The sequence below is a fragment of the Lepidochelys olivacea genome (assembly GCF_965140295.1).
Source record: "Lepidochelys olivacea isolate rLepOli2 genome assembly, chromosome: 12".
NCBI classification, from domain to species: Eukaryota; Metazoa; Chordata; order Testudines; family Cheloniidae; genus Lepidochelys; species Lepidochelys olivacea.
In genome coordinates, this window is record NC_140422.1 from 6,018,386 (window position 1) to 6,042,725 (window position 24,340).

General features: G+C 47.4%; 1 protein-coding gene across 1 annotated transcript in view; it reads left to right on the top strand.

Annotated features, from left to right (window-relative positions):
- Window positions 1-20,122, top strand: part of CSNK2A2 (casein kinase 2 alpha 2) — a 41,521-nt gene extending 21,399 nt beyond the window's left edge. The window contains exons 5-12 of the mRNA XM_084644817.1: window positions 1,073-1,132; window positions 3,240-3,323; window positions 5,154-5,264; window positions 5,482-5,583; window positions 6,023-6,123; window positions 7,593-7,741; window positions 8,034-8,127; window positions 12,770-20,122. Of these exons, the coding sequence (XP_084500943.1) occupies window positions 1,073-1,132; window positions 3,240-3,323; window positions 5,154-5,264; window positions 5,482-5,583; window positions 6,023-6,123; window positions 7,593-7,741; window positions 8,034-8,110 (684 nt within the window). The 3' untranslated portion in view covers window positions 8,111-8,127; window positions 12,770-20,122. The remainder of the gene's footprint in view (window positions 1-1,072; window positions 1,133-3,239; window positions 3,324-5,153; window positions 5,265-5,481; window positions 5,584-6,022; window positions 6,124-7,592; window positions 7,742-8,033; window positions 8,128-12,769) is intronic.
- The last annotated feature ends 4,218 nt before the right edge of the window (window positions 20,123-24,340 follow it).

The window sequence follows — 24,340 nt, forward strand, 5'->3', positions numbered from 1 at the left end:
GCGTTGAGGAGAATTCAGGGTCTGCTCTCTTTCCTTTGAATGTGAACTTCAAATCACCATGCTGCAGTTTTCTTGAAACTACTAGGCAGTGCCCTGAGTCCACAGCTGGCTTTGAAGTTAATGAAATCAAACAATTTGACTGGGCTTTGAGGAGATGCTTGTTTATTAAAAAGGAAAAAAGGTTAAGTCCTGGTGTTTTCTGTAAAACTCAATGTGCATGTCATGCTTCGCACAGCTGCTGTTTCCTAGCACCATGCTGGGCCTCTTGGGAAGGAGGGAAGAACTCACCCCATGGGGTAGGAGCAGTGGAACAGGGTTGGGCTGAGGAAGGTGCCGATGATGGATATAGAGTGAAATGCTAAATCTGTGCTAGTCATGACCCAAGGGGTGGCTCACGCTGGGCATGACTGGGTGACAAAGACATTAGTGGTATTGCTGATGAGTTATGGTTTTAAGTGCACCCTGCGTCTAAAATGCTTCCCCTGCTGCTTTACAGTAGCCGTGATTACTAATCCCAATGGGAACATAGAGGAAAGAGTGAGACCGCAGTAGATCACTTACACTGCCAGTATTGAACTCAGTACTGTGATCTCTTTCCCACCTTGTGATGGAGTCTCTGGACTACTTTTCCCTTCCGTATTACTGTCTCTGTCCCTTTGCAGCAACTGCCACTCCAGCCTTCTCGATCAGTGTAGATCGTCTCGATACGCAGAGGAAACGTGAAAGCTAATATTCTCCTAAGCATCTGTCTGCTTTCTGATGTTATAGGGGATCATCCAGTTTAGAGGAAGCAAAGGGGCAATGATGAGTCTGTAGGATGCCGACATTTCCCACTGCGGAATCTGTGCCCTCATTTCCATGTACATATCCGATTAACCAGAGTAACCCTACACTGACACCTGACATTCCTTTTGAGTTCAGACGCTGGCTCCCGGCATTAGAAAAGGATGCAGAGTGGCTTCAGTACTTGAGGAAGTGGGGGTTAGGAACTAAAAGGTGCAGTTTTAGACTAAAACAATCAAGATCTGAATATTTATTTGCCCTTCTCTTTCTCTCCCACAATCTGTTTCAGCAACTGTACCAGATCCTGACAGACTTTGATATTCGGTTTTATATGTATGAGCTGCTCAAGGTGAGTGATGGTCGTGAAGAACGATCAAAGGCCATGGAGTCGGGCTGGGGGAATGAATGTCTCTGAGGCAATGGCAGAATTCCTGGAGCAGCCCACTGGCAAACTGACACTTCGGCTTGTTTCCTCTCTGGTAGTTAATGCAGAATTGTTGTCACATAACAGAGCCCATTTGGGAGGGTTGATGTGAGGAGAGCAAACTAACCAGCCCCCGTGGAGGAGAGAAGAATGTGGGAAGTTCAGAACTGAACTGGGGCTCTCTAGTTGTCTTTCATACTGTAGGTGGGCTAGGCATGGTTGGCATTATGCAAAGCCAGAGGGGTTGGATCACCAGCCCTGTGTTGTCTTGATACTGCAGAACCTGAGTGCATGCACAAGAGGGGCATTTTCCTGAGCTTTTACAGAACTTGATTTGGTAACCCCAATTGTCCAGAGTCACCAGGGCAATTAGGGAGTTGGGTGGGAGGTAGGTGGCTTCAAATATTCCTTCCCCTGAATGAGCCTGTGGTTCAGAAACAAGCTGGCTCGTTAAATGCTTTGAAATCTTTCAAAGCCCCTGAAGTTTTTTCTGTCGGTGGGGCTGAGGCTTTAGACCCTCATGGCTCTGCTGGCCTTCGACTTACCTCTTAGGGTAACTAAGGCCCTTTGAGTCCAGACCGAGAAACTTACAGTAAGGCACCTATTTGGCTGGTACTTCTTCCAAATGACAGAGAGGGAAGAAAAGGGATGAATGACATCCTCAAGGGAGCAGTGTGCGCCCTTATGCTCCTTTGAGTTTTATTAGACACCCCACCCTCCCCCCTTCTCTCCTGAGGCTTGTGGGCCATCATGTGGCAGGTCTTTGAGATCTGCTGAACCGTCTCTATGGGATCTCAAGCTTCAGTCTGAAGGAGCTATCAGAGCACGTCGGTTCTCAAAGCTGTGTTCTGGGCACTCTCCTGTTGAATCTCCACCAAGGCAGCCGCTGTTGTCTGTATTGGTTCCCAGCAGGGCAACTGGATTATTAAAACTGCCATTTCCAGGCCGCCTGGGCTGGCTTTGGGTCTGGAAGTGTCGGAAAAGGCTGTCCAAGCCCTGGAGTGTCCACTCCGGGGGGCCAGTGACTCAAGATGACCACTTGGAATAGATCTCCTAGCCACCCCACGCTGTGGTTACCCATCTGTGTTCCCAGTCCTTTCAGGGAATAATTGTGTGCCTGTCTGGGAGGGAAATCCCCTTCTGATTGAACTCAAGGCATGCTATGAAGCTCCAGGCTGCTTCTATTTTTATAGAAATGAGGGAGAGGAACAAGGCAGGTTAGACAAACTGCATAAGGAATTCAGCTCCACAAACACAACAAAGGCAGAGAATACATCGTCCTCTTCTAAAGCCTTCCATGTGAGGATCTCCAAGCACTTGACAAACCTTGATAGATTTAGCTCCACCATCCCTTTGAGGTAGAAAAGCTGCATGCTTCTGGCTCATTACACAGAGAACAGCTGCACAGGGACGCAGCTAGCCCAAGGTCCTCGAGCTGAGAGTAGAACTCATGTCTGTGCACTCTCTGCTTGTGTTTCCTGCCTTGTGCTTTGAACTACATCATCATTCGTCCCATAGTGTTCAAGTCATTATGCGCCTTGCACAGGTGTGATCTTTGTTTAGAAATTATTGGTAGATCCAAGCAAATTCTGGAGTCTCAGAAGAAAAGCCATCCTCAAAGGCCCTAAAACATTGAGCAAATGATAGAAATCACTGCATTCCTGGGGAGTTCCTCTCCTGCCAGCAGTGACAGCGGAAATGACGGACAGTCACTTGTGGTTGTGGGACATCTATCTCACTGGCTCTTGAGCTCTAAAGTACATGCTGGGAGCACAGATCCAGGAGTCGGAGCCTTGTATGACAAATGAACCAAGTGTAGAATGGCCCCTTCTCTACCGGCAACATGTCTCTTCTGCCGCAACCAGGATGGTGAGCGAAACAAGGGTAGTGGTTCTTCATTGTCCTTCACGTGCTGTACTCTCCCCATTCGGGCACACCTACTTTATTGGCTGGAGAACCATGTGCTACATCATGGACTTTGGTCTGTGTTTACTGGTTTGTCTAACATGACTGTATATTGTCTGTCTGCCAGGCCCTGGATTACTGTCACAGCATGGGGATCATGCACAGGGATGTCAAACCCCACAACGTCATGATAGACCACCAACAGAAAAAGGTACTTCTGCAGTGGAGCACAGCGTTATTGAGGGTTCGGGGCAGCTTGAAACTTTGCCACCACAATGTCCTTACGCTAGGCTGCGGCTTTCTTGTTCCCAGCCCTGACCACTCTCTATCCCCAAGCGAGATCACTTGTACAACACGTCTGCTGGGGATTGTCAGTCTGAGCTAGCACCCTTTACTTCTGCTGCCTTTTCTCTGAGCGCTACAGAAGCAAAGTGCTCTGACTTGGCCAGAATGTGTGGGGATTGCTTCTATTTACTCCAATTCCTCTGCTTATTTGGGGAGTGGTTTCCAACCCTTGCTAGAAGAGAAGGGTCACTGCTACCACCTGGAAAGCTTGGGACAGAGGGTAAGAGAAATAGAGGGCGGGGAACGGGGCACAAGTGGGAGGTCAGAGGGGCAGAAGTTTCTCTGTTGGACAGTGTGATTGTTATGAGTGTTCTGTTATGACATCCTATCTTGTCTGAAGAGGACATGGATTTTATACACTGGGAACATAAGCTTCTCCTGTCGTTGGATCCAGTGAAGTTATAGTCTCAATACAGAGTTTTGCTTTCTTAGGGGATAGGTGATATTGGTACGTGGGGGGGGTTGTGGGATCTACCAGTTCTCTAGCTTTTGGGGTTTTTTTTATTATTTTTTAAACCTACTAAGTAGAAGACCCTTCCCCCAGTTAAATCCCCAAAAGCCAAGAGGCTCAGAGTAGGGGCTGTTGCCCCAGCCCTGGCTCATCTGTGTGTGTGGTATTATGCGAGACCACAGTATTTTCAGAGCCCTCGAGTAACTTCACTCCACTGGCTTGAGCACTGGGTCCTCTTCTGAATTCTGTAGCTATTTTAGGTTTCAGATGTCTTTTCTAAGTGTGTGTGGATGAAGTTAGTGGATAACCTCCTTTCACCTGTGCTCAGGCTTGATCTCCTAGGTGAAAGCCTGTGGTTTATCTGCACAGGCCTGCCATGTGCAATACCGTGGCCTCTTTTTCACGTGTCTCCTCTGTCATTTTTGACGCACACTGGTCAATCCATGGGATAAAATACCTTAGTGGGTACTTGCCCATTGTGTCAGAAACCTGATATCCAGCACTGGAGTGCCATCTTAACTTCATGGCTGCATGTGGCAGTGAACTGCCGATTTACCCCTTTCTCATTTGGGGTGGGTGCTGCATATACCAAAGGGACAGTGGTATCTCAGGGTCTTTCCCTCCATCTGGCCAGTTCCAGTGGTGCCATAGAGTCCTCCCACCTGCACATTTCTCCTGAGCTGCTAAGCCACAGTAGCGGTCTCCCAGCTGATGCCAACAGCTCAGGGGTTGACAGTCTCCCAGGCAGTTATAACGCCATCTGCAGGTCTGTGCAAGTGTGGTGCAGTCTGCATTTCTCACCCGAAAGGGCTGCTCTAGCCAGTGACTCTCTCGTAGCTCTTCCCACTTGTTAGCATTGATGCTGCCTTTACACCCAGCTGTGCTTTTGATTTTTGTTTAATGCGGCTGGTTGCTGCTTGTTCCCTAGCATCCAATTAGCTGTCTTTTTATTTGACTGGTGGCGTTAGTAACCGATGAGTCGCCCAGCAATAGATTATTTGATTAGGGTTGCCGGGCAGAGACTTCGCCGAGCCCTGGTAACTCCACAAAGCCCTGCAAATAATCGAGTGAGGTGGCAGCATGAGCAGAGACCAGGCGATACAGCATCATTGCACAAAGGGCTCCGGGCTTTCACCAAACAGTTGAAAAAAGCTTTGGCAGACTTGGCTTCACCTGACTTGTTTGTACTTGGCAACGAACCCTGTTTGCTCCTACTCTGTGTGTTTCTCTCTATTGCGTGTTTAGTTGCGGCTCATAGACTGGGGTTTGGCAGAGTTCTACCATCCAGCTCAGGAATACAATGTCCGCGTGGCCTCGAGGTACTTCAAAGGACCAGAGCTCCTTGTGGACTACCAAGTAAGAGTCTGCATCCAAATGGCTACTTAATGTGTTGCTTATGGTTGCACTCAGGCCACTTTTGGTTTGTCCATTTGCCCCCTGGGGGTTACCATGTTAGAGCAACTTTCCCATGAAGTTGGAAAGCCGAGAGCCTCCTTTGACTAGGGGTCTTTTGGGGCTTGGGTCTAAGGTGTGTGTGGCCTTCCTCCATTTGATTTTGTTCTCCTCCCCTCAGATGTACGACTATAGCTTAGACATGTGGAGTTTAGGCTGCATGCTGGCCAGCATGATCTTCCGAAAGGAGCCCTTCTTCCATGGCCAGGACAACTATGACCAGGTGAGGAGATGCTGTCTGACTCTGAAAGGGGGAATTCTTGTTTGCCTCTTTCCTTTGGTTGGGGCTGGGACCATCTGATTGGTAGGCATTGTTATGCATTTGATTGAACTGAGGTGTCAAGACTTGCACAGCAGAAAGCATGTGCCTTCTGGAAGGCCCAGTGATATGTGGCACAAATTGTTGTGGTGCTGGAGAAACAAGTTAGTAAGGGGCTTTCCTTGGACCTCAGGATTTCCCCAACACTGAGCTTCTAATGTCTAGCTGCTCAGGTGCTAACAGACTAACTTCCCACTCTTGTTTGTGGTTACCAAATGCAAGAGGACCCATGGATGCAGCAGCCCTTCCATCCATCCATCCAGGACAGTGGTGTCAGGACAGTCTCTTAAGTCAGTGACCTGCCCTTCTCTTGTTGCTTCTGTAAATCTGTCTTTTGTTGCAGCTGGTTCGCATTGCTAAGGTTCTGGGCACAGATGAACTGTATGGGTATCTGAAGAAGTACCACATAGAACTGGATCCGCACTTCAATGATATCCTGGGACAGTAAGTAGGGGAGGCAAGAAGCAAAACGTGACTTTTGGTTTCTTTTCTTTAAACATACATCCCAAGAGTGACTCCAAAGCACAAGTGCTGCTTTAGGTCTCCTGGGCTGCGGTGTCATTTGTCTGCCTCTTATCTAGCTATTAATGAAACTTAGTTTTTTTTCTATCCTCCAGCTGTCTATGCACTGAATAAGCCACTAGATTTGCATAGTAGATTCGGTTCTCTGCCATTCCTCGTGATGCCAGTAAAAAGACTGAAATTGGTTGGGGGGAACCTACCACAGATGCTGGGAATTGTTCCCTACGAGTCAGTCGTAGAGTTTAAGGCCAGGAAGGACCATCAGATGATCTAGTCCGATCTCCTGCATACCACAGGCCACCCAGACCACGCAGCATCTGCATGCTAACTCCAACCAAAATTAGACCAAAGGATTACAGCCCACTGGAGACTAGTAGGGGGACCAAGGTGCACCAGTGCCTAGGCCCCTGCAATGGCAAGGAAATCCTGACAAGTGACCCCCAAACGCACGCTGCAGAGGAAGGCGAAAAATCCCCCAGGCCACTCTCAATCTGACCTGGGGGAAAAATTCCTTTCTGACCCCACATATGGCTATCTGTGCTTTCCTTAGATCCCAGAAATTGCTTTGCCTTCATGCTCTCAGCTTGCAAAATTGTGTCACAAATTTGCCAGCCCAGACCCAGGATCTACTTGCCCATCCTTTCCCATGACAATAATGAGAAACCCGGGTTGATATTTTCGAAGCAGGGTAAGGGATTTAATCACCCATCTCCCAGTTAAAATTAGTGGGAGACAGGTGGCTGAATCAACTGCATTGCTTTGCAAGTCTTGATGACTATCTCTTACTGGTCTGTCAAGGGAAATTACCAACCTCGTGTGGGATGGTGAGTAAAAATTTGCAAGGCTGGCTTTGAACTAGAGACCTTCTCGCCACTCTGAGCGTGCTTTTAAAGCCCTTGTATGTATCTCATAGACTTTAAGCCCAGAAGGGGCCATCCTGATCATCTTGTCTGACCTCCTGCACGTTGCAGGCTACAGAACCTAGCTGTCACCCTAGTTGTTTGGAATTTATGCCTGTTCTTTATCGAATGGAACCCTTGACAGCAACAGGCCTCTGTAAAGCTGCTCATAAAGAGAGCACTTCTAAATTAGCCTTACTGTGCAGTTCTCTCCCTCTCACTGAGATACAGAACACTTCACTCGAGCCCAGCATTGCCAAAAGCCAAGGACACTGGGTTGTAAAGGAGAAGGCTTGAGTGGCACTGCCCATGTTGGGTGTCACTAGTGAAATGCCGGATGTAGAGGACGTTGATAGGTAGCTCTAATTAGCTCCAACACTGCCCTCTAAATTCACATATGGGTGTGGTAGGTGAACCCTCCTAGGATCTGATGGTAGCTGCTGTGCCATTCAGAGATCGGTCTGTACTATGAAAGACATCCCTCTGCTACAGGCATTCGCGAAAACGCTGGGAGAACTTCATCCATAGCGAGAACAGACACCTGGTCAGTCCTGAAGTCCTGGACCTTCTGGACAAACTTCTGCGATATGACCATCAACAGAGACTGACTGCCAAAGAGGCCATGGAGCATCCATATTTCTGTGAGTCCCAGGGGGAGCAAGACCTGGGGTCAGAGTCACATGGCTGGGTTTGAAAAGGAAAGAAGGGTTTGTTGATCAGGTGGGAGGTGAGTCTTCCATTCACTACCTCCCTATGGATCTTGCTGTCATACTGACGGCTGGAATTCCAGGTTCTCCAAAGTCTAATGGAAGCTTGTGCTGCTTGGAGGGGGGCGTTCCTTGGAAGAACCTAAGCCTTCATGAAAGTGAAGCTTTGATATTGCTCATTGTAATACTGCTTCCCATCCCTGGCTGATCCTTGTCTCTCTTGCAGACCCAGTGGTGAAGGAGCAGTCCCAGCCCAGCTCAGAAAATGCTGTGCTCTCCAGTGGCCTGACAGCAGCGCGATGAAGGCTGGAAAACAACGGGTAACTCAAGATGTTTACAAATAAAAACAAAATCTTCAGTCACACAGTGAAGGGAATAACCAAGACCCCTCCCCCATTTATACTCAGCAGAAATCTAACCTCTGGGGGGCTAGCACCTCTGTTCCTCTCTGGTGGTTGTGGATAATGTAACTCAACCTGTGGTACCAAAGCCCTGGGCAAATGGTTTGCAAGATACCCAGGGCTCACGGTGACTGATTCTTGTTCACACTTCCATGGCGCCTGCTCTTCCTTCCCAATCTAGCCTTTTCCTACCACGCTGGTGGAGCAAACTTGCCATTCCGCCAGTGGACCACAGCATGCATCTATATAAATACGCCCTTTGGAACTGTGGACGCCTGGGGCCAAATTCAGACTGGGTAGAAGCAGATACAGCTCCGAGGTCTGGGAGTCACACCTGCTTGCTCCAGGTCTGAGTTTGGCCCTTTCATTTCGGTTTCAGTTGCGGAGGAAGAGTGTCTCAGGATTGCTTTGGATCATTAAAACCAACTGCCACTTTCTAAGTTGCTCAGAGAGAGGTGAGCACCCCCGCAGGTGCATTCAGAAAACGTGTTAGGCCTGTTATGGAAAGTCCTGAATGTAGAGGCAGGAGGTTTTTTCTGTAGCAGGCAAAATACTTTCCCACAGACCTCAGGAAAGCTGATCCTGTAATAAGAGAGATACAGCCATGTAACCTGTTTCATGGCTCACGCCAGGTGAAGTACAATTCCAGAGTATGAATCTGGAGTGTTTCAGGCCAGCACCATTGAATGAAGAGCAGAATGGGGAAGCTGTGAGGAAATGCAGTAGGAGAGCTTGGGGATGCAGTAGTGGGAACAGCAAGGGGGGAGGATCAGTAAGCAGTGATGTGGTGGGAACAGGAAGGGAGTGGTGCTTTTGGGGTGACTAAAGCTACTGATCCAGAGCTTGGGTCCATGTAGTGTGTTAACAATCAGCCAGATGCTGAATTCTGGGGCTAAGATTCTGTTGGGGGGTGGGGTGGTTTTCTTGTGGCTTTTCATCCGATCCCTTGATAGCTTTATAGCCCCACAACTCACAGTTGCTTCTTTATTTGTTCTATGTGTAATTTCTCCAGCGGTTCTAGAAACCTCCTAAACCTAGAAACCGGAGATAGTGTTTTGCCACCAGCACCTAAACACCGAATTTCTTTCTCCGGCATTGTCAAATATTTAATTTTTTTTTTATAATATAAGGTTGGAATGTTTCTATTTGAAACATCTGTTTACATTCCATATCCCAATAAAGTTATATTGGCATTGATAGCAGGTCAAATCCATTTGTATAATTCACTGAAACCAATAAATATCTATACGTATGAACTTCTGTTGTCTTCTAGTCTATGGGGATGTGCAGAAACTAAGAGCAGCTGAAGGCTTTGCATCCTGTAGTTAGGATTGAGTTCTAACTTCTGTTCCAATTTCCTTTTTATCAGAACTGGCTCTTTAACTTGCTCTCATGAGCTCCTTTTGGCCTGATACTTCTCATGCTTGCTCTCAGCTCAAAGGTGGAATTCTGTGAAAGTCTCTGCAAAATCGCTTTAGCGGCTGTTGAGTTCAAAGGAAGTGTCCTGTGCCCAGTGAATAAACTTTTGGGCTTGCAAGACTCTCGGGGTATGTCTACAGTGTTAAAAAAACCACACCTGCGGCTGGCCCATGTCAGCTGACTCGGGTTGCGGGGCTCTGAAATTACAGTGTAGTTATTTAGGCTGGAGCCTGGGCTCTGGGACCCCCGATGAGGGAGGGTCTCAGAGCCCAGGTTCCAGCCAGAACATCTACACTGCAGTTTTATAGCCCCGAGACCGAATCGCACCAGCTGTGGTTTAACTGAACTGTGTTCATACACTCACCGCTGAAACTTCAAACCGGGGTTGTTTTCTAGAGCTCTCCTTCAGGGAGAGAGTTCAGGTTGGAAAACCCAATATGTCACACTCTTTGTGTCCTGAATTCTTAATCGGCATGTGTACGTATGTACACACACACTTCTCAGTGCAGGTGGGTGGATTGTTCGCTATTAAGAACTCACGCAGTAGGAAGTTGGAAAATTTCAAAAGTGAAGGTTCCTTGTTAATTATGAACCTCCAATAGACTGTTTGTTTTAACCTATGCTAGTGGTTCTCAGCAGTGTTCACTCTGGGATGGTGTCTCCCCCACTGCCTCCCCACTTTCTGTCTCCCTCTTCTGTCTGTTTGGGACCCACCCCCCTTTTTAGACATATGGAGTCAGCAGAGCAGTTGCGATTGCCTGATGTGTTCACAACCCCAGGTCTGAGAATCCATGATTTATACCAGAAGCTTTCAAATTGTGGGGCACGTTGAGGTTTATCTGGGGGGCACGAGGAGCTGATGCGGCCGGGCTGAAGGACCAGGGGGCAGGAGTGGGCTCTGCCTGGCAGGGGAAGCGGATGGGGCTGTGTGTAGACATCTCAGCTGCCAGAAACAAGCTCCCTGCCGGTCTCGCTCCCGCATTACACAGCTGCAGCACTCACCTACTGGCAGTTACCCTCCTCTTCTGGGGAGGTTGATGGGGACTGTCTGAGCAGGGAGCTGAAGGCTGCACCCTGTGAGTACTGGCCCCCTGTCAGACAGAGCCCCCTGCTGACACTGGCCCTTCAGCGTGGCCTCAGGGTAGAGTCCCATCCACTTCCCCTGCTGGACAGAGCCTCTGCACGGGAAGCAGGTGTGGCTGCTCTTGAAGGCCTGGGGTCAGCAGGGGGCTCTGTCTGGCAGGGGGCCAGTACTAACTTTCCGCTTCCCTGCTGACCCCAGCCCTTAACGCTACCCTGTTCACTTCCCCTGCGCAGTTTGGGAGCAAGACGGGCAGGGAGCTGTGTCCCGGCAGCTAAGACTGCTGGACCATGCATGCAGCAAGTGGCTTCCTCAACAGCCACATGGTGAGTGCCCCCTTGGGTACCAGGCATCCTCTCTCCCCTTGCTTAGAAAGAGTGGGGCACGCATGAGACAGGTATCTCTGAAAGGGGGTCTCAGCAAAAACAGGTTGGGAACCTCTGATCTATAACCGTAAAACAATAGATGGCAATGAGGTCATGTTAGTGTTGGGGTAGGACCTTAACACTGGGAATTTCCTGACTTTTCTGATTGGTTGGCTTCTTAGCCTCAGTGTTGCATAAACTCCAGTTTTTTGTATTTAGCATTAAATTCCACCCTGTTAAACCAATGCTAAGTGAATGTCGATGTTCACGTTTGGGAAACGCAGGGGTTTACATTTCTTGTAGCAGTGGGGACCATCTGCATTGCTCAGCTCCTGGCTTTTACATCGGTAACTAATGGGGTGTGGATGTAGAATCTTCACCCACAGTCCTTTTTTAATCTGCAGAGGGAAAAGGGGTGGAAGGCTCTGGGGGAGAGGACCAGGCTCAGGACCCAACGTCAGACCTCCCATTGATAGGTGTGGAGACCTCCACGCATTCTTCCCTGACCCAGCCATACCAACATGCACTACACACCTTGTCCTCTGGCTGGCCCTTTTCTCTGAAGATCTCAGCAATGCTTTCCAAACCCAAAGTAAGTTAGGAAGAGATATCGTGTTTCCCATCTTAAAGAGGGGGAGCCGTGGGGTATAGAACGGTTAAGTGACTTGCCCCAGTCAGCCTGCAAATTCAGCCCAGTCCCACCACCTCAAAGCTGGCGTTGAGACCAAATGTGAGAAGCTTCAGCCCAAAAGGAAATGAGAGAGCTGATTGAAATGGTTATTATGGAAATACCCTTGCGACCTACCATTCCTTGCTGCTGTACTGTACAGTGAGTATTACGTGTGTGCGCACAGCTCCAGCTTGATCCCTGTCTCTCTGTGAGCCTGTCAGTGTTTTAGGTGCCCAGAGCCGGGAATGCCACTTCCCCCGTTTCGTAAATATTTCACATCTCCTTCTCCTTATGATGATGAAAACCGCTTTGTCTTCAGAAAGAAAGGGGCAAGGGAGATCCCTGACCACACCCCTTCTTGTTTGCTCATGAATCTGTCACAGGTATGGCAGTGAGGTGGGTGAGCTCACAAAGGTACAGTGAAAATTCCCCGCCTACCAACCCGGCCCAGTGCTACAGCACCACGTGAAGGGCTGGAGTTCAGAATCTGAGCTTGATGCTTTGCTCTCAAGATCAGCAGGGCCTGGGAGGACGTTCGAAGTAGTGCATAGGGAAGCTTGGTGTGATGAAGGCATCTGAGTGGGGGTGAGATAATGTGTTGGGGGCACAGAGACTCCTATTGGCCCCCAATAAAAATGTTATCTAAGGGGGGCATTGCTAACCATATGTATGGGAGGCAAGGTAGAAAAAACAGATTTTGATTCACGTGCCATTCCACGCGATCATAATTTAGCACTTTTACAATGCTGACATCTTCAAAGCACCGCGTAAGCCTTGCACCATCCTTGGGAATTAGGGCAGTATTATCCTACTTTACAGATAGGGAAACTGAGAGACATAGGTTCTGTGACATGCCCATGCCTGTGTAGGGAGTACATTGTGAGGGAAAGATTAGAACGTGCTTCTGTCTCCTCGGCTCTGTGCTCAGCCTACTAGGTGCTGAAGAAGGAAAAAGTTCTGGCAACGCATTGGCATCAACTGCAGCTCGCGCCTGATGCTCACTTCCCTCCTCCCATCTCTCCCTAGGTCCGATGCTGTTCCTCCCAATTTTCCATAAGCAGAACAAGAACCAAATCAAACGTCTTATCAGCGTGTGTACAGAGCTGGCGGCCGGACGGCGTTGCGGTGGCAGGTGACGAGACCAGAGACCGCACCGGCTCCATGGCACCCACCAGTTTATAAACACAAACCTTACTTCTGAATGTAAAAGGTTCCTCCACCTTTGACTTCCTGTTGACCTCTTCCTGACCCAGAAAGCATGGAAAATGTGAAGGGTATGCAAACCGGTTGTTGGCTAATGTTGCTTCCCCCCCATGCTGACCTTTGCCCCCCTGAACCCCAGCGTAACGTATTAACTAGCTGGCTCCAGACTTGACGCAGCAGGGAGGGGGCAGCAGGGGGAAATATGGCATGATGGACAGTTCTATATTATAATTAAAGGAATTCTATATTATTGAATAAAAGTTTTAAAAGAATTGTATGGAGAGTATTCAGTATGGAAGGAGCCATGGGGCGTGTCCCCCCCCCCTGCAGTGGAGGATGCTGGGGCTGGTCGGAGCCCTTCCTGGTGCTGTCCCCTGCCATTCGCTTGTTTTCTGTTGGGGGGGGGGGAAGAGAGTGAATCTGCTGTACAAAATCACTTGAAGTGTAGTGGTGGGCTAGAACCCCCTGCCTCCAACTACTGGACGGACTTAAGCAGCCGGGCTAACGGGGGACAGGAGCTCGTAAATTGATAGGAAAACTCCACACTGGGCCTAGCATCTTTCCCTCAATGTCAAGCTCTTTCGGAGGCCTGGATAAACACTAGACGCTTGATCCCCCAAGTGGTGTCTGCACCGCAGCAGAGGGTGAGACTGGCTGCCACTTTTAGCTAGTATCCCATTTCCCTCCCCCTGCCTCTGAATGAATGGCAGAGCCAGGAAAGGCGCGATCACTTTCTCCTTCCCTGCCCCAGCTGAGAAGGAAGTGATACAGGGTGGGGTCTCTCAAGAGATGCCCTAATCAAGGGAGGCCTGGAGATCTCAGCTGGATTTAAAAAAGGATAAGGAGTTAGTGCAGACAGGGGGGGCTAACACCCCTGATATGGACACACACAGTGGGTGACTTCAGTCCTCTGCCCCAGCCCTCCTGAGCAGGGAAGAGGCTTATTCTCATGAATCCTAAACACAGTGGACTCCCTACCCTCACAGTTCTCTGTGGGGACCACTGAGCCCCCCCTTGTGTCCCCCCCCTCCACCCGGGCAGAACCAGCAGTGCTCACAATGCTTCCTCTTTCGTGACTGCTCCCTGGAGTGCTTCTGACTTCCTCCTCGGCCACTGCCTTGAGCTGCACCTCCATCTGGGTAGTGAATCGAACCAGCTAGTGGGCTGAACCAGGGTTTTCTCCCCGCTCCTTCCGTCCCTCTAACCCCTGCTCATATCAAATCTCCTTCCTGCTAGCGGTAATGGTGCCACTTGCGTTTCCTGACGCCTCGGTTCAGGGAGAGATCTCTGTCGGACGGGTGGGCCCATCCCTGTCGCGGCAGCCACCTCGTCACCCACGCAGTCGTCAAGTGTTTATCCCAGCTGTGTCTCTGCACTGGGCGGGCAGCGTTTCCGAGCCAGTGAGCTCGAGCTTGAAATTAACAAACCCGGATGCTTGAAGCTTCTTTTTAAAGTTCCAGCAGGACTCCAATTCTACTTTTGTCATTCCTTTTCTCTGGCCCTCCTCTCTGCCTCCAGCTCCCCTTGCATAGTTTTTATCCAGCGCCTTGGTACTGAAGCTGTCTGTTGTAAGGCTACCTCTGATATAAGGCTATCTGCTGTATGTTTTGTCTCCTGGCTCTTTGGAAGCTCATTATAAATACCTCTTTATAACAAGCACCTCCCTGTAATGTACATTTAGTATCTTCGACGCCTTATAGAAGTGGTGCTATGTATGTGTGCGTGTGTATATAAACTCTGTATTTATTATCTGTTTCCATGTGTGGGTCTGTGTATCTAGGGCAGTGGTGGGCACTGTGTGGGCAGCTGAGGGATTTGCTTAAGGGGAAAAAATATGCAGGTGGAATGTTAAAATGGACTTTATGCCTTTAACGTGTTGTGGCCTCTGCCACTCCCTACTTACCAGCCTCCTAGTTGTGAGCATGTTCCCAAGAATACATGCCAGCCCTGCTTGGTTTTTCAGGGCCTTGGAGCTGATGAGGACGGGTCCCTGGGGATGTCTTCAGTAAGTCTTCCCCAGAGGCAATCGCTCTATCTCTAGGTATTAACCCTGGGCCCATCCCTGAAGCATCTTGGCCTTTTGTTCCAGGAAGAGCAGCTACCTTCTGGGGGTCACAAGGAAAACCGTCACTCTTTGGCGCTCTGTTAGGGTTTAGCTGTAGTTCATATCAGCCCAGGACTGTGTGTAGGCCATAAAGCATGAACTCAGAGCTGAAAGCCATCATGAACCCCAGTTTCCAGGCTAGAGTATGAAATGCATCGATGTGGTAAGAGCACAGTGAGCTCATTCAAGAGGGAGGGCAAATGGGCATCTGATGCCCTGTGATCCAGCAAAGAACTTTACAGGAAGGAATTGAAATAAGCAAGGGTCATTTCTTGCCTCTTAGCCTCCAGGTGGCTCACCTGATGGGGGTGAGGAAAAGAGAGACCTCATTTAAGGACTAACAGACACTACTGTCACTGTGTTGGAGGCCCACCTGCAATATGCTAGTTCCCTCCACACAGTTAAAATATGCTTCAGACTTGCCTGTGTACCTAGAACTAAAGCATTTGCCAGATCAGGCTGTAGCCCGCGTCAGTCACACCTGTTAGAACATGGTCCCATAAACGTGACTCCCTGCTGTGTTGTAACTGGGTACCCCAGCATTGTAGTCTTTGTCGTGTAGATGGGACAGCCTGGTAGCTCCGGTAACCTGACTCCCATCATGTTCAAATCCAGCCTTGGCCTCCCTTTATGCTTAACATCGCCTTGTTAAAATGGCCTGGCCCTGAGAAACAGTTTCACCAGGGAAAGGAACTTGATGTACCATCCATACAGGGTGCTACGGAAGCTGCATAGAAAGAGGTCTAGGTCTGTTTTCAGTTACAACATGCCAATTTGCATAGGACAGGGGCTTCCTACTGCATCCCAGCCTCCATCTCATCACTCACCTTTCTCCCTCTGCTCATTCTTTCCACCATGTGCGCCCTACCCCCTGCTTGATACACCATCAGTCGCCTGTCTTTAAAGGGCACCGTTGACTACTTTTTTCGTTTTAATTTTCTTTTCTTTAATTTTCTTATTTGAAACACCCACAGAGAAGCTCCTGAAATAAACTGGTCTTTGCCTACCGATCGGTGTCTTCCATTTCTCAAAATTCTGAGCCTTTTCCTCCCCACCTCGCTCGTCTTTTCGAATCCTGCACAGGCAAACGTGACTTCCATCCTCCCCACCTCCTGGCCTTGTCAGTGTCCACACAGGGTTAAACCTGTCCTGATAGGCTGCTGCAGGAGCAGCGTGATGGATGATCTATCTTTTTGCTGGGGTTTGGTGAAACTAGGAAGTAGCCTAAAAAAAATTCAGCAACAAAGTGGATTTAAGAGGAAAGAGAGAACTTCCTTCTGGCTGGTACTGATTTTTAAGATAGGTCAAATTTTGGATCATGGGCTACTTGACAGTGCCCCTTTAACTTCTTGAGCTCTTGTCCAGCAACAGACACACTTCCTCTGCTTTGTCCCAGTCTCCGCTTAGTGGGTGTCTGCGTTAGTCAGGATTCAGCAAGTGTGACCGTTCCAGAGCCTCCATCCTTCGTCTTCCCCTGTGTCCAACTTTCCCATCCATAAGGAGCCGTCTGTTCGACAACTGCTCCTGCCTTCATGTTGTAGACGTTCTTTTCCTTCAAAGTTCTTTTCTTGGCCTGCTCATTGGATGGGCCCTTATCCATTCCCTCTCCTGTGTGGTCATGTGGTTCTACTTTATCTTCAAAGAGCTGCCAGTGCCTCTGAGATCTTAGAAGCTTGTTCTATTTTTGAAGTCATTCTGCTTTACAAAGTGCAAAAGGGGTTAAAACTGAGCCAGAGTTTTGCCTTGACATTTTGAAAGGCGTAGGCTGAGGTTCTGACTTATATCCAGTATGTGTCCAGTGTCCTTACAAGCCTGGGACTCAGCAGTATCCTTCCTCCTCTGTTGTCTTTTCTATGATGGGGGAAATAAATTAAGGACTAGTGCTCAGCTCCTCCTAGGTATTTAGGCTCCGAACTCCCATTGAAATCAATGGGAGTTAGGTGCCTACATACCTTTGTAGATCTGGGCCTAACTTCTGATCTCTTTTCTCCTGGTGAATAGTATCTTACTTCACTGAAGTCAGTGGAACCATTCATGGAGTTCAGATGATACTCAGCCTAGATGACAGTCAAAATCTGGTCCACGATGTTTTCCCTTTTCTTAGTTTCCTTCCCCAAAGTTAACATAAAGTGTCGAACTCAAAATCCTGTTGACCACCGCAGCATTTTGTAGTGGTTGGCTTCACCCAGGAAAAGTTCTCACAAGCATCCCCATGCCGTTAAACTGGCAAAACCAAAGACCTCATAATTAGTCAACGCTCTATATTATTTAAATGGTGACTTGCTAGTTTGTCATCTCTTGCCACCAGGATACAATTCCAACAAGCTCTGAAGGTTCCCAGTGTATGAACTATGTTCAGGGAGGGGGGAATGTTTTCCAAAATAATTCCTGTCACCATGTAAACTTACTTTTTTTTAAAGAGAAATCTAATTTTCAAGTTGAAATCACTAAAATGTCGAACTATGAAAGTCTGCTGCATCTATCACACTAGCTGTTCTATTGGCTTAAAAGCATCAGACCTCAAAGTCTGAGCCACACTCTGTTAAAAAGTCCCCTGAGAAATGTGCTGTGGGATTCTGGTACCGTCATCCTCTAGGCAAAGATTTGCTCTGCTGCTTTGGCCCCTTAAATCCATGATCTCATTATGGTCTGGTATATTATGGAGTCTCATCCACCTGCAGTTATTTTCCCCTTCATTATTGCAAAGGATGGTGGCATGAAAACAGGATTTCAGAGTAAATCTGTTCTTGCTTTTACTTTTTCACCGGTAACCAGTTATTATGTCCTGGTGATTTGCTGGGCAAATAACTGTTTGTCCTTCGCGTAATTGTAACTTCAGATGGGACATGAGCAGAAGGCTTAACACCTTCTGTTTCCATCCTAACTGGCGTTCAATCTGGAGAACAAAGGGAACAAGAAGCTGCCTAGAAACAGGCTTGTTTCTGTCTCTTCCTTTCTGCTAAGTCTTTTGTAGACTCAGTGGCTGAGAAGCTTGGGTCTTGCTTTGATTGGCTTGTGCAGATAACCCCATTAGGAATAATGGTGGTTTGTGCTATCCACTCTTCATTGAGCGACGATGACCACTCTCAAAACCACATGTGGCATTTCTGCTCTGTGTGAGTTGCACAGTGATTTTTAGCTCAAGCAAACAAGTATCTTGCTGTCTTCACCATCCCTGCATTTATATCAGCATAGATTCCAATACCTCTTCTAGACAAAGGTTTGTTCTCCAGTTACTTTAATCTTGGGTATATTCTATTCCCTGTTGAGGGAATAGAGGTTCTGTGTGAGTAGATAAAGCTTTTCCGTTGCCCAGGACAAAGATTAAAGATATTGCCTCCTGTCCGTACCACCCCAAAAGGTGGGCAGGAAGTAAAAACGTGCGTCAAGCCCACTTGTGAGCCAAGAGCCACGTGAGGAGCTGTAGCAAAACACACGATTGAGTAGGATTAAATAGCAAACGGAAGATGTTGATGAAAAATCTTCTGGCTCCCTTTTAACATCAAGATGTTGAGCTTGTCTGGCCTATAGTTTAAATACAGATTGTTTCCTTGCTCTTCAAAGATGGTATAAGGGTTGGTCAAGATAATGCCCTGGGCTGTGTTTTGTCTAATTGGGGTTGCTAATCCTTGAACAATGGGCATGTAACATCTCTTTATGGGGAAAAGAGGACTCCCGGTTATTCTGAAAAAGCTCTCTTGCGATTGCTTCCTGTAGACCTCCACAGCTAGGGCTTGATCCCCAGCCCACCAAAGTCAATGGAAAGACTCCCATTGATTTCAATGGGCTTTGGATCATGCCCTCACTCACGTGACATTTACAAGTTACTGTGAAGCATGTGTATGATTAGATGAATAATTATTGAGAGGAAGGATTTATTATCTTTATAATTCCCTTCCGTAAACATGTCCAGCGCTGTTGGTTTTCAGAGGGGCACCTAGATTTGACCATGTCTTGTGCCAGTATTTTAGAGGGTTCCTGAAGGTCTCCTCACCTTGAAAGTAATCTAATCTCCAGGGTGTTCTGTAGGAAAAAAACCCAAATTCTTTGGAGGATGATTTTATTTTTGGAGCTGGACCTTCATTTACTGTCTCAGAGCCACAGAATTCTGGAGGCCTCTTCCTAGCATATTTAATACGAGAAAAGCAGAGTACTAGTGCACAGTTGCCAAAACTCAGTGCCCACACACACTGGAAATTAAAGGGAGAGTGTAATATACCAACAGCTTCTCTGGTGATCAGACGGACTCGGAAACATTTGCCATTTTCAGGGGTCACAGAATCAGTTAGGTTAAGGTGCCTTTCCAGGGAGTGCTGCAAGGTCCTGATCCTGCCCACTGGGCAGACTCCTGTGCCTATCTGGGCTCCCCACTGACTTCAGTGGGGCTCCACACAGACACAGGGTCCAGGTCAGCCTGCAGGATCAGGGGCCAGGTTTGTACAGCTGGAGATGAGGGGCTTGGTCCTGCTCCAATGAAGTCACTGGGAGCAAGACTGGGACACAGGTTAAAACAGTTTTCTCTCCAGCGCAGCACTGGGCTGGGATTTTCAAAGGCGCTGAAAGGAGTGAGGTGCCTAAATCCCATTGAAATTCCACGAGTGTTGGAGATCTATCTTCCTACCTTAGGCTTCTTTACGAATTCCAGCCTTCGATGTTAACACACATTAGCATTCTGTTAGGTGACTGTGTTTTTTATGCCTGTTTTTAGCATCGTTTCCTGCATTACACGTCTCTTGGGAGGAGGAAAGAGAATGGAGATGCCTTGGATAAAAGTTGAAATTGCCTTGATTTTTCTTTAGAATTTACTGAGAAACTAGGACAAATGGTTGGAAACCACAAAATGTTTCCATGTATATTGCTCCTGCAAACCAGCCAGCAGTAAGATGTGTGCCTGGATAGCATCTGCACAGTGGATGCATGAGGAGCTGGGCTGTTCAGAACGGCAGCTGTATATTTGCCCTAATCTCATGTGTTAACAGACGGGATTTATGGAGTCATTTATTTAATTGTGTTGTATAAAGTGTTTGTACTCTAACCAATTGACTAAATATAGTTCTAATTTTTAAATAATGTGTTATTACTTTTGGTGTGTTCTTAGTTGCTTGGGGAGGGTGGGCGCGTGCTCTGTCTGTGAGAGGCGTGACAGTAAGAGACTGTGACTGGGGAAGAAATAACCACTTAGGGCCCTGCTCCTGCAAAGATTTATGTATGTGCGTAACTTTAAGGACTGCGGGCTCGATCTAAAGGCAATTGAAATTAATGGACATACTCCCATTGACTTCAATGGGTTTTGGATCAGGCCCCGTGAATTGTCATTGAAGGCAATGGAACTGCTCAGGTGTATGAAGTTAAGCATGTGTAAGTTGTTGCAGGATCAAGGCCTTAATTCATTTAGATCTTGCCCTCGTATCTAGTTGGTCTTTGGATGTTGATAAAGACACTTGTCTTCATTATTTTGGGGGCTTCAGGTTTTTTTGCTTAAAAATGCCACTCCAAGCTGAAACTGCCAACAAAGGGATCTTGCTGGATTTCAGTTAAAAAAGATGTGAAATAGATGCATGTCTGTTTAAGGCCAACTCTAATAACGGCAAATATGGTTCTATTCAGAAAAATGATTGTAAAAATGGCATTTTGGGGCTCCATGTTTCGCATTTTTTCAGGGATTCCTGAGCAAATCTGCATAATTATAAGTAATGGGATGGGGGGAAGCGTCTTCTGCCAGCTGCTCAAACTCAGCCTGGGCTTTGAGAGTCAAGCTGTGATCTTTCTGATGCATCATCACCAGTCATAAAGGGTTGGCAGGCTAAATATGTCCTCAGTGACGCCTGTGTGGTCCCATTGCCTTCAGATGTAACTGACTGGAACTTAGTAAACAGTTCTGTTGCTAATGCACATTGAGGACTTGAATCCAGCTCATGCTGTCTTAGCTCTGTTGCTCTGGAGGGTTAAAAGGTATAAAAAGCAGCAAAAAATGTATTTTAGGCCCCAATCCTGCAATCACTTCTGCTGGTGTGAGTAGTCCTATTGATTGGAACGGGACTACTGGTGTGAGTAAGGTTACTCATGTGAGTGTTTGCATGATTGGGGCCGAAGTTAGCAGGCACGATTCCCTCACATCTGAGTAAGAAAGTGCCATTTTTCCATAGTCACCTTTCAGAGCATGTTCACGCTTTAAAGAGCTCTCTTCTCTGGTGGGATTCAAAAAGAGTTTTGATTTTAAAAATAAAGTGAAATTGGGCAAATTATTTATAACCCAGTATATTGAAAACAGATCAGCTATTTCCCTAGCGAAAGTGGCAGTCAGGTATTTGCTGCTGCCAAGCCAAAATATGTACTTAGCACAGCAGTTACCCCATAACTAATCCTTTTCAATAAACATTTCTCTGTGAGTCCCCGCCCCCCATTTAATCATCCATGCTGCATCATTAAAAATAAAAGATTTGTGAATTACAGGAACACTATCAATTGACTTGGGGTCCAAAATTTAGACCTCCGTCCTGCAAAGCCTCCCATGCTTACCTTTTCCACAGGAATAGAGCCATTGAAGTCGGTGGGGCTGCACACATGCTTAAAATTACTCCCTTGTAAAACTGCTTGGGAAATTTTTGTCAATCGAGTCTTCTGTCAGAAATTGCCGTTTTTGTGAAATTGTGTTGATTTGGACCGGAGTGCCAGTGGGAGAAAATGTCAGTGAATTTTTTTTTCAGAATTTCCATTTGGCAGGAATTCCGATTCTGAACAAAAACAAATTGTGAAATGTCAAGATTGCCCACAAAACAGAGATTCTGAAGTTCTATCCACTCTACTCCTGGGTCTGTCTAGGGCATTGGGACATGAGATGTTTCCAGAACATAAAATTGAGGTGCGTGTGAGAAGGGATTTATTCAGGATCTAACAGGAATGTGTGCATGACGATGTGTTTCATGGGAATATTTTAAACGTTCCCCAAGCTGTGGTGGTGGAAATGCAAATCCAGCAGCCCTGGGATGTTGCATTGGAAACTGAAAGTGAAAATGATTTCAGAAGCAAAGTGAAAGTGATCACTCTGCTGTCACTGTCCAAGCAGTGTGAAGAATCAGGGTTGTTTACTTCTCTACACTGGTTTTGATAGTACACCGATAAGGAACATTTCTGAGTATGAAAACAGATGCGGACAGAGTTCCTCTCCCATGGAGACTTACAGGAAATAAATCATCCCCCGGCAGCATGACTGCAGATGCGTTAACACAAAGACCTTCACATGCATCATGTGTTTATGCGTGAAGAGTTTGGGCCCAGACCCACAAAGGCATTTAGGTCCCTAACTACCTTGGAAGATCTGGGTCTTTGTTAGAGTCCAGATTCAGGAGCACTGCCAACGACCGCGCTTGGAATGGGCAGAAGCCACCATCTTGGTTTCAGCAAGACCAATAGGCAGCTTAGTCAGATTGGTTCAGGGGGCTGTTTGAGTTACATGAAGAAAAATGCTACCATCCTGCAAAACCCACAGTAGAGAGAGAGAAAAATAAGGTAACCACTTGTCTGTTTTCTAGGGAGTCAGGATTATGTAGAAGTTAAAACAGGAGGGGTCAAGACTCCTGGGTTTTGTTACCAGCTCTGCTACTGATTCAATGAATGGCCTTGGGCAAGTCACCAAGGGACAGTAGTAGTAGTTCCTTGCTTCTTGAGTAGTCCCCTGAATGAGTTGAGATGACACACAGAGTAAGGTACTACTCCATGTGAGTAAGGGGTCTGAACCTGCTACTGACCTCTTTGAACCATAGTTCCCACCTGTAAATTGGGAATGATACTCCCTCGTCCACTGGAAGGGTGTCTCGAGGCTCAGTCCATTCATATTTGCAAAGGGCTTTGAAGGCTAAACAAATGCAAAGGGATTATTGAGATTTACTCTAATGGCCTCTTTGTGGTGGGGCGTTGCTTGTGGCTGTATGGCAAGATGGTGGTGGTAGATTATCCAGTCCTTTTATGTAACTTGCTGCCCATCACTTGCGGAGCTGAGCACACGTCACCCCGGGACTGTAGTTGACCTTCTCATAGTACCACATCAGCTCTTCTGAGGATTGGTGCTACTTCCCCACCCCCACCCCCAGCCATGCCCCTAAATGCATTTAAACCTGTAGGAACACTTCCCTTGTAATATGCTCCATGGTGCCTGCCAAGGGGAACTTTACCATTGATGTCAGTGGGTGCAGGATCAAGCCCATAGTGAGCTAGTACGTTTTCTAAATGTCAGCGAAATAATGGTTGTCTAAATTCACTAGATATGCGCCAGTAAGAACTAACTGCTAGGCTGCAGTGAGATGCTTTTTGCAAATTGTTCTCTGTGTGTGGGAGATTCTGGGTTTGGTTTAGTTTTTGAATCAGTCGTTTTAGAGATATTTGAAAAAGTTTTATCCAAACCGGCAGGAGCCTCCAGCATTAAGGCTTAGTGCTGGATCAGTGGTTGGGAGAACTTCAAAGCTCCAGTCTGGCATGGAACCTGGAGCAGAGAGATTGCTTAGCTGAGGGAGGAAATGCATGCTGGGTTTTTAGAAGAAGGGGGGTCGTTGCTATTCATCAACAAAGGTGCCCGTGTTCCTGTTCCCTCTGCCCAAGGAGGTCTAGGAACTGACCCTTAAATACCTCTTTGTGGAACTGAATAATGAGAGACACTGCCCTCCGGGGTCTAAACTTGATGTTACTGCTGCTAAGTCAGAGGCTACCTCCAGCTGATCCAGCAAGAAGAAAATGAAAGCAGGTACCTAGTGAGAACACAAGAAGCTGCAGCTCTCTGAGGAATCAAAAATTATGAGCTACTGTAGGTATAAACCAACAAACCAAAAAAAAGCCTCCTGCAGAAACCTGCCAGTGGCTGCAAAAGGAAAAGTGGGACATTTTAAAAATGTGTCCATGCAGTAAGTGTTCATTAGGTATAAGATCAGTCATTTCATTAGCTCCAATGTACTGGCCACGGGTCTGTGGGCTGGAACAGCCTTGGTTTAATATTAAACTTGGATGAGTGAACATGAGACGGGAAAGGAGATCACACTCTCCCCAAAATGGCTTGACTTTCTTGCAGCTCAGTTCAGTTCAATAATACTTTGTTGGCAGTACAGACTGCAGAGTGGGGCGTGTTAACACGCTCAGCAGCTTGCCAGAGGTGGGTAGATTCCGCCTGAGCCGGGATTAAACGGTACATTTAGGGGTTCATTTCTGCTGCAGCAAGTATATGGTCAGGCTGCCATTTCAACAGTCTGGTTATCCCTCTGTCCCTTTGTCATTCTAATGTACAGCTGTGACTCAGTGCAGCT